The sequence below is a fragment of the Bos taurus genome, chromosome 20 (assembly GCF_002263795.3).
Source record: "Bos taurus isolate L1 Dominette 01449 registration number 42190680 breed Hereford chromosome 20, ARS-UCD2.0, whole genome shotgun sequence".
In the NCBI taxonomy this organism is placed as follows: Eukaryota; Metazoa; Chordata; class Mammalia; order Artiodactyla; family Bovidae; genus Bos; species Bos taurus.
In genome coordinates this window covers 10,076,426-10,086,634 of record NC_037347.1, presented here as the reverse complement: position 1 = coordinate 10,086,634, position 10,209 = coordinate 10,076,426, and the positions used below count along the sequence as shown (strand labels likewise).

Genomic DNA, 10,209 nt, shown 5'->3' with positions numbered 1-10,209 from the left:
TTTCTCTAGTTGTGGTGAGGCAGGGCTACTTTAGTTGCTGTGCAGGGACTCATTGTGGTGGTTTCTCTTGTTGCTGAGCACAGACTCTAGGACCCAAGGGCTTCAGTAGTTCAGCTTGTGGGCTCTAGAGTTTGGGCTCAATAGATCTGGTGCAGGGGCTTAGTTGCCCCTTGGCATGTGGAATCTTAGTTCCCGGACTAGGGATCAGACCCATGTACCTTGCATTGGATCAAGGATTCTTAACCACTGGACCACCAGAGCAGTCCCTTCAATTTAGAATTTTTAAGCCTTAGGACGTGGTGACGAACAGACAGTGTTCTACAGGACCCTCTAAAAATGGCCGGTGGCTCAGAGAATAAAGCATCTGCCTGCAATGTGGGAGACCCGGGTTCAATTCCTGGGTTGGGAAGATCCCCTGGAGAAGGAAATGGCAACCCCCTCCAGTACCCTTGCCGGGAAAGTCCCATGGACAGAGAAGCCTGGTAGGCTACAGTCCATGGGGTCGCAAAGAGTCGGACACGACTTTGCCACTTCACTTTCACTAAAAATGTCCAGTAGTTTAAAAAGAATTTTTTTGGTCACACTACCTGGCAGGTGGGATCTTATTTGCCCAACCAGGGATGGAACCAGTGCCCTCTGCAATGGAATCACTGGATCATCAGGGAAGTCCCAAGGCCAGCAGTTTTAATAATTTCCGTAAAAGTGTGGGCTGAGGGATTTACTACTTCCTTCTCCTCTTTTGAACGCCGCCTAAGGACCCCTGGAGAGAGAAGAGCACACTGCCACAAGTCTTTCTTTCAGTATTTCCGGTTCTCAGGTAACCCAGGCTCCCTAGCTTGACAGTTACCATGGCTCCGGTCGCTGTACGTCATTCTCCGGCGCTGGATGATGACGTAATCAGTTCCGGCGCCCTCCGAGGGCGGGGGAGCAAGGTATAGGAGAAAACTTAGCTATTAGTGTAGCAGGGTCATGAAGAAGAGGCGGCGGCGGGAGATCCCGGGCGGTGGCCGGGGCGCGAAATTGCGGTAGCTGGCCGCTGGGCTGGTGGTGTGGCTTTGTGAGAAGGGCGTAGTTCCTAAAGCCCTCTCCGGGCAGCGGCCGGGGCTCGGGGCTGCGAGCGGCCCTGGGGCCGCCTCCCCGGGCCCCCTGGCTCCGCCATGTTCCGCAGGGCACGCCTTAGCGTGAAGCCGAATGTCAGGCCCGGAGCAGGCGCCAGGGCCTCCACCGCCCCCAATTCCCAGCGTGAACAAGAGGTTCCAAGGCCGCAGGAGCCTGCCGCGGCCTCTGCTCCGAAGGCGGCGGAGTCCACAGATGTGCCCCCGGTGGATTTCGGGGAAGCGCAGCCCCAAGAAAAGACTCCCAAGAGCAGGTAAGTGCTCGCAGAGGGGAGCATTTTCATTTGCCCTTGCCTCTCCGGGCGCGTCACCTGGAAGCTGAGCAAAGAAAGTTTACCGTGGAAGTACTCCCTCGCTTGCACTAAGCCTGACAGTTGAGGCCCACGAACACGCTGCCAAGTGCAGTTGGTCCCTCTGACCACGGTGTGGCAGGTGTGGGTTTTGTTACAGGGTGTAGATTCTCGGGGAGAGGACCATGTCTTCAAGTGGTGGTGGGAGGAATCCCGGTCTAACCGTCTTCGGGAAAACTCACACGTGGTACTATTCTTTAGAGCGTGTAGGTTACCACTGTTTTGATCCTTTTGAAGTACATTGTAGGGGTAAGTGGGTAAATTTGTTTGTTTTTTTAATCTTGAAAACACTTTAAAAGAAAAGCAGTGTTATTTTGATTCTGCTGATTTATGTCAGTGGAAAGGAAGTCTGGTTACTTGTTTTGATTTGTGGGTGTGCCCCTTTAACTATGGTGAATCTGTTGTCTGAACAGAAAAGCATGTATCATGTACCACAGTTGGATTCAGGATTCTTCTACTTATCTTACAATTTATAGACTTTGCTCAGGCAGAATTTACTCATCTGCAAAGTGGGGATAACTCTCACTTCAAGAGTTATTGTGGAGATTAGAGATAACTGATAAAAACTGTCTTGCACAGGACATGCGGAATAGTTGCCTATCTTTAGGTGTTTAAAGGTGAGGCAACAAAGTAGTTAAAGTGAAGATATGTTAAGCTAATAATGATCTCTGTTTCTATACTATAAATGTGAGGGGACCAATGAAAATCAACCCTATTAAATAACAGTGAGATGGCATAAATTTCTTTTATATTGTGACAGGAAGGTGACAATTTATTTTTTATTCCTTTTTTTGGCCTGACTTCTGTTGATCTCAAACTGGTACTTAGTAATTTCCAAGTTTTTTACATGAATTTTTTCAGAATTTCTCCCAACAATGGAATACAAATAGCAGTTACTGTAGTGTTGGGACCAGCTGCAGTTGGCAGTGTTCCTGGGCTTCAGCTGTTAAATTAATAAAGTTCACAGAGATAATGTACATGTGATGCATGATTATTGATAATTTACAAAATTACTCATTCTGTAGTCTTGATCTGTTTAAGTTCAAGAATACAGCTTGACATTTTGGGAATATGTGTGTTTTTTATCATATATTTCCTATTTTTTGGGTGGGTCTTTGCTAATTGTAAGAGCCCACAGATTGTATGTTCTTCTCCTTATTGCAACCTCTGTTTAAGTCATTGATTTTTAATAAGTGATTATGATTTTAATAATCCAAAAGGCTTTGCTGTTTTGAATTTTTGTCAGACTAGTACTAGAATGTTTCAAAGAAGATCCATAATACCGTTTTTTTTTTCTTTTTAAATATCAACAGTGTTGAAAAGACTGATGATGGGAAGGATGTTGAAGAATCCAGTAAGCCTTCCTCTACTGTTTCACAGAGAAGAAAGCGAATACCAACTACTTCTAGTCTGGTCAAACCTAGTGTCAGTGTTCCTTCAGAACCTCATCCATTATCTACAGTTAATCAAGAAGCTCCACAGCCAAACCCTGTTCCAACAAAAGAGAAACAGCCATGTTCAGACAGATACCGAATATACAAAGCCCAGAAACTGAGGGAAATGTTAAAAGAAGAATTGAGGAAAGAGAAGGTATGATAGAAAAATCAGAATTTTGACTGTTGCCTTCTAGGTTTCTGTTTTTATGTTAGTCGACTTGTCATTTGGAGGAAAAATAAGCATCTGTAACATTAAAATTTTTTTTTATTTGGCTGCGGTGAACCTTGGTTTGATCTTCGCTGCAACTTACAGGATCTTTAGTTGTGGCATGTGGACTCTGAGTTGTAGCATGTGGGATCTAGTTTCCTGACCAGGGATGGGACCCCAGGCCCTCTTCCTTGGGAGCAGAGTCTTAGCCACTGGACCACCAGGGAAGTCCCAAGCATCTATAGCATTTTGATGTGGGAAACAAAACCAAATAAGATCCCTCGTATTAATAGAGTATCTCCCTTTGTTGAGAGAATGATTGAGAAGCACAATGGAATTATAAGCTATTTTTGCCCCGTATTAATTTTTCTGTATTTTATTCATCTGTATCTTTCATTCTTTTTGGTGGAGGCCACAGATAGAAGTTTCACATTTGCACACTCACATATACAGATACACAAACAAATGTATTTATAAACTAATCCTTCAGTGAGATTTTTCGTGAGGATGTCCAATTGAGTTACATTCATTTGAATTATGACATGTGTAGTTGAGCAAAATGAATTAGTAATATTTTCTAAATTGCTGCTGCTGCTGCTGCTAAGTCACTTCAGTCGTGTCCGACCCCCATAGATGGCAGCCCACCAGGCTCCCCCATCCCTGGGATTCTCCAGGCAAGAACACTGGAGTGGGTTGCCATTTCCTTCTCCAGTGCATGAAAGTGAAAAATGAAAGTGAAGTCGCTCAGTTGTGTCCAACTCTTAGCGACTCGGTAGACGGCAGCCCACCAGCCTCCTCCGTCCATGGGATTTTCAGGCAAGAGTACTGGAGTGGGGTGCCATTGCCTTCTCCGTTTCTAAACTGACAATATGGGAAATTATGAATGGGGGAAATACGTGTGTATATGTATAATAGAGTCTGCATTCTTTTTCTGAGTGCAATGTAACAGAGTAGTGAAACATGTAACCTCTAGAGTTTGATACTTAAGGGCTGAACTTTAGAGTCCTCCCTTACTATTAATATGTGATGTTGAACAATTTAAGTAATCTTCCATGTCTGTTTTCTCATTTGTAAAATAGACTGGTAATAGTGTCCATCTGCATTGGAAGGTTGTGAAGCATAAATGAGTTAATATGGGTAAAACACATTTAGACTAGTGTCTACCAATTAGTAAGCCTGGCAAATGTCAACTTTTATTATTAGTTTGTAGAGTGCCTCCCTTTTTAACTAAGAGAAAGGCCCTTATCTTGGTGCCTTTTTTTTTTTTTTTGGCCACGCCTTGAGGCTTGCTGGATCTTAGTTTCCTGTCTAGGGATTGAACTCTTGCTCTGGGCAGTGAAGCGTGGAGTCCTAACCACTGGCCCTCCAGGGAAGTCCTTCCTCGTGGTTTATGTCTATCTCATTCAAATATCTCAATTGTATGAAGTGGCTGTCACTATTTATTTAGGAGGAAATAAGCTCCGAGAGGTTTTATGTGCTACAAGTTTTTGATCAGTTTATAAAATTTTTCCTAAAATTAGGCATAATTGTTACGGGAATAATACACTCAATAACACACTTGAAATGAATGTAGTAAATATATACATCTAAAAATCTCTTTTTAAAAGTATTAAAAATTTATGTATTTTTTTTGGCCCCCAGCAGGAATTGAACCGTGTCTCCTGCAGTGGAGGAAGCACGGAATCTTAACCACTGGACTGCCAGGGACTTGCCCTAAAGCTCTTCTGTATTTGTCAAATAATAGTGCATGTCTGTGTGTTTGTGTATCTAGAAGCAATGGAAAAACAAGTATGCCGTAAATGAAACTCAGAGGCCACTGGATCGTTCCAAAATGACTATGAGAGACTTCATATATTATCTACCAGAAAGCAATCCAATGACGTAAGTAATCTTTATTTCTATTTTACTTTCTTTGAGTATGTAGTGATTTAAGTATCACTTTTAGAGTTCAAGTTTTCCAAAAACATGTTGATGAAATGTTTAGCACATGTGATGTCCATTTGGATAAGAATTTTATAACAAAAATTAGTGTTATTTCAGGTAACTATTTTCTTGGGATGGTAAATGATGACCTTTACCTCTGAGATTAAAGATAAATTTCCTTTGTTATATTACCAAGATGCAGTAAAAACCAACTAAACAGCTTTTCTTTAATCTGGATTGCCATTTATATTTCTTACATACTATAATGTGGTCTAAAAGGGTGATCTAACTTTTATACCCTACCTCCTAATTAAACATAGCAACATTTGATTAACCAATCCTACAAGAACAAAATTTGTTTGATCAAAGTTAGTCTGGGGAGGCAGAGAGATTATAATAAATCTGCTCATTGTTGTGTTGTTGATGGGGTAGAAGGTGAATGTAGGAGTAGTGGCATATTTTCAGTGTAGCCTGTTTCACATTCAGCAGGTCTTTGACCTACTTGAGGGAAGGGCTGGAAACCGAGATTTTGAGTTGTTTGACATCTAGGAGTTGGAAACAAGCCACCGAGTTTGCTTCATGCTTTTGCTGAGGAATTGAGGGAACAGTGTTTCCTTCTTAAGGCCTAACAAATTATTTATATTGATAACAAAAGTTCCTAAGTGAAAAATTGAGTGTAGGACCACACCATCATTAGTGTTAGTGTTATGGTATATCATAAAAAAAATTGCAAGGTAAATTATTTGCTTCTTGCCTCAGATGGAATTGACAAACTGTAAATTACTTGTTTATTAAAAGGTATGTTTTAATTTGTGATTGATAGTTCTTCACTGGAGCAGGAAAAGAAAACTGAAAAATCATCAACACCAGTCCGAACACGAGAGTAAGCATCTCATCTGTTTTGAATATATTCTGTTATGGGTACATTTAAAAAGAAATGAAATCAAATGATTCTTCCTATTTTAGTTAAATTACATGTGATAGGAATTTTTAGACCCACAACAAGAAAAAAAAGCTGCTTGATTTAAATCAATATGGAAGCCTCACACTATGTATTTGTACTTTGTGTGTTACATATATAAATAGTATTATGATTTTAAAGTTTTTAGACTTAAAAAGGTTTTCTTTTAGAATAATGATATTCATATGGTACAAAATTCAAAAGGGACTAAAATACTGAGAAAATCTTTCTGACTTTGTTTTCTGCCACCTAATCCTTCTTTCTGAAGGCAACAAATGTTCAGTTCAGTTCAGTTCAGTTGCTCAGTTGTGTCTGACTCTTTGTGACCCCATGAATTGCAGCACGCCAGGCCTCCCTGTCCATCACCAACTACCACTCTTTAAATGTATCTTTTTAGTCTAGTCTATGTCTCTCCAAGCAAACCTATTTTTTTCTGTTTCCTTTTCTTTTCTTTGTTTTCCATTTTCTCCTTTTGCCTTTTCTTTTTCTATCTTTCCATTTTTTTTCCTTAGCATTCTGTATATACTGTCCTTCAGTAGGTATAGTTTTGACACAACTACAGAGTCCCTTTTTGCATACAAGCTTTCACTGTTATATATATTAGTTTATTCCTAAGAAATGTCTGCAAAAAGGACTTGCCTGGTGGTCCAGTGGGTAAGACCCTGTGCTTCCACTGCAGGGGGTGTGGGTTCAATCCCTCGTCCAGGAACTAAGATCCCATGTGCCACACGGCACGGCCCAAAAATAAAGAAGAAATCCCTCCAAGACACTGGAAGTTATTGTGGACTTGTAATTGTGGAAAAATAGCAGAAACATTGGAATTTTCTGGTTATTATTTCAAGTAAGAATCCTTAAGTAATGATTACTTTTTTTTGGAGTGGGGGATCATACCACGCAGCTTGTGGGATCTTAGTTCTGTGACCAGGGATTGAACACAGGCCAGGGCGGTGAAGTGTGCCGAGTCCTAACCACTGGACCGCCAGGGAATTCCCTGTAATGACTAATCTTTTTCTTAGAATCTGCATTGTTTTATTTTTTAATGAATTAATTATTTTGGCTTCCCTGGGTCTTTGCTTCTCCCTGGGCTTTCTCTAGTTGCAGTTGAACAGGGGCTACTGTTGAGTGCAGTGTGCGGGCTTTCTCTTTGTGGTGACTGCTCTTGTGGAGCACAGGCTCGGCGGGCAGGCTTCAATAGTTGCAGCATGCAGGGTTAGTAGCTGGGACTCATGGGCTTAGCTGCTCTGTGACATGTGGAATCTTCCTGGACTAGAGATTGAACTCCTGTCCCTTGCATTGGCAGGTGGATTCTTATCCACTGTAGGGAAGTCCAGAAATGGGTTTTGTTTTTACAGATTTATAGGTTATGCCTCTTTCAGTAAGACCTTAAAGTGATAATCTAATTGAATGGAAAGTGTATGGAGTTTGGAACCATTATTTGGAAAACTGTGTTTGGCTTCTTGGTCTACTCTTATTGTTGTGTAGTCTAGAGCAACAGTAATTTATCTTCTCCAAACATCAAATGGGTGTGAAAATCTAACCCCCAAGGATTGTTCTGAAGAGGTAATAAAATGATATGGAAATTAATCCTGTATGGATTATTTTTTATTAATTTTATAATATCTGTATGGTTTACTCCAATGCTCTATTGAGATAGAATAGATGAGCATTTATTTCTCTTTTCAAAGAGAGTAAAGACTCCTATGAAATGCTACTAGATACAATTTGAGGAAATCTTATAGCCATGGTCTCAATAACATAGTATTTTCAGTTAGGTTATAGCAAAAGTGGGAAATAGCTATTAACAGAAGGTTGAAGGTGCAGTAGTTTGTTTTAGAAGTTCATAGTACTCAGGGGATGTCTCTGATGGCTGTATGAAGTAACCTACCTTGACATTTGGTAGGCAAGAAAGCAAGACTACTCCTGATGGTGAAGATAACGAAGAAATAGAAGAAGAGTTGGATGATGGGCCCTTGCTGGTTCCTCGAGTAAAAGTGGCAGAAGATGGTTCTATTATTTTGGATGAAGAAAGGTAAGTTAAGAGAGAGAGAGATTGTGGTTTTGAGAACAAATGAGTTTTGTCTAATGAGCGAGATTGAATTTCCGTATTTCTCACTGTCACTTTGACTGATATTTATATTTGCATAATAGATGTTATAAATAGAAGGGTGGGTTAGATTTGTTTATAATTTTTAGCAATTTTTTATAATTGTGTCCTTTACATGAGAAGATGGTACTGCTGACCTGCCACCCACTAACCTACTACCATTGTTTTACTAATTTTACTGGTAGTTGAAATGAGCTATTGAACTAATCACATACTGTCCGCAACTAAGAATACATTTCAAAGATTAATTCGGCCTTGATGTCAATATTTATTAACTATTACCATATTCTGGTGTGTGGTGTTAACTGTTGAAAATTCAATGAAACATATTTTATGGTTTTTAATTAACTTTCTGGCTTAATTTCGTAGTTATAACATTAAATTTCTCAAATTTGGCAGTGTGAAACTTACTTGTCTTTCCAATGTGTGTTTCTTTAAAAAAGAAGATAAACTAGGAAGAAAAAAAAAGAGATGGAAAGTCTCCTTACAGTTTAATTAATAATAAATTGGTTTACAGGATATAAATTCTATGATAAATGAAAATATAATGCTGTTAATAATAATTGTTTATGCATGTTGTTTTGCACTATTTTGTGATGATGATTTTATTGTTAAAAGCATTACTTAACTGCTTTGTGTGCAGGAATATAAAATGTAAATATAAAATGCTTATATTTCTCAATATCCCCTATTGGGTATTGCATGATAAGCTATGTTAAATGTAGGAGACATGCAGAAGTCAGTAAAAAAACAGTTATTTAGGTGGCCCAAAGATATTTTACAGATTTTATATTTCTATTAAGGATTTTAAAAACAAGTTGGCATTAATTTTTGCTCCCTGGCAATCACATTTTAAGTGAAAATTGGCAGATTCTTAGAAAATATGCATACTTCAAATGTATATTACTTTTTTGTTTTGTGTATTATACTTTTGATGTGGTTTTTGGCATGGTAGATTTCAGAATATAACTATTAAATCTCATTTACTGTTTGTTTCCTTACATGTTTAGTGTGGATCTATTTAAAAATGTTTCTTTCAGTTTAACTGTAGAAGTTTTAAGGACAAAAGGTCCCTGTGTGGTTGAAGAAAATGACCCCATATTTGAGCGTGGTTCTACAACTACATATTCCAGCTTTAGGAAAAGCTACTACTCTAAACCATGGTCAAATAAAGGTAACTGATTTTCATTTTGAATTATGTAGATTATTTATTGGAAATGAAGTGAATTTGTTTCTTGGTTTCTGTGTTATGCCAGGTATCCCCTGAGTAAAAAATAAATAAATAAAATGCAAACCAGCTAGTTTTTTCTGTAGCTAATTTTATTGGCACCTTTCCCCTGCCCCACCATAGAACTATGCCTCTGACTTTACTTTCGACATCTTTTTAGGGGTTAGCCTTATGATCATTTCAGCTGGAATATTCTTCATTGTCAAATCCTTGTACAGCAAACATCATTTTAATGAAAAATTACCAATATTTTTAGTGCTCATAATAATATTCTACCTCACTATTGTATAATACAGTCTTTAATGATAAAAAGTACATGTAAAAAAGCATATATTACCTACTGCAGGCTGTTGTTTGTTTTACTTACTTTTTATTATAAAAATGGTACAGTTTGTTTTGGGAAAAAATTCAGACACAACAGAGTAATACAGAATGAATTTCTGACTTCCCCAGCCCTGTTCTCTTGAGGCTAGTTCTGTTCCTGAGTGTTTTTCTAGCTACTTTTCTTTTGTGTACTACTTAGCACATCTTAGTTGCTTACATTGCAGCAATATACTGGTTCTTTTTTTTTTTTTTTTAATGTACTGGTTCTGACTGAAAGTTTTCTTCAAGGCATTTGAGACCAGATAGGCAGAATGTCTTTTTAAAAATTCCAGCTACTTTGATATGAACATGCAAATTTCTTAAACCATATTTTTATATAAAAGTTTAACGAAGGTGTTTTTAGATCCATGAGGCTCCTTGCAGTAAAATTGAACTGTCTATGTGTTCATAGGTATATTTCTATGATTAAAGATTTGATGGACTTTAATAAAAACTTCAGTATTGTCAAATTTACTTTTAACTCGAAATACATACTTACGTAGGGCTTCCCTGGTGGCTCA

At 38.7% G+C, this 10,209-nt stretch overlaps 1 protein-coding gene across 1 annotated transcript in view; it reads left to right on the top strand.

Moving 5' to 3' along the window:
• The first annotated feature begins 899 nt into the window (after positions 1–899).
• Positions 900–10,209, top strand: part of BDP1 (B double prime 1, subunit of RNA polymerase III transcription initiation factor IIIB) — an 85,066-nt gene continuing 75,756 nt past the window's right edge. Inside the window, 6 exon segments of the mRNA XM_010816707.4 lie at positions 900–1,369; positions 2,779–3,055; positions 4,881–4,990; positions 5,856–5,915; positions 7,894–8,022; positions 9,138–9,271. Of these exon segments, the coding sequence (XP_010815009.2) occupies positions 1,158–1,369; positions 2,779–3,055; positions 4,881–4,990; positions 5,856–5,915; positions 7,894–8,022; positions 9,138–9,271 (922 nt within the window). The 5' untranslated portion in view covers positions 900–1,157.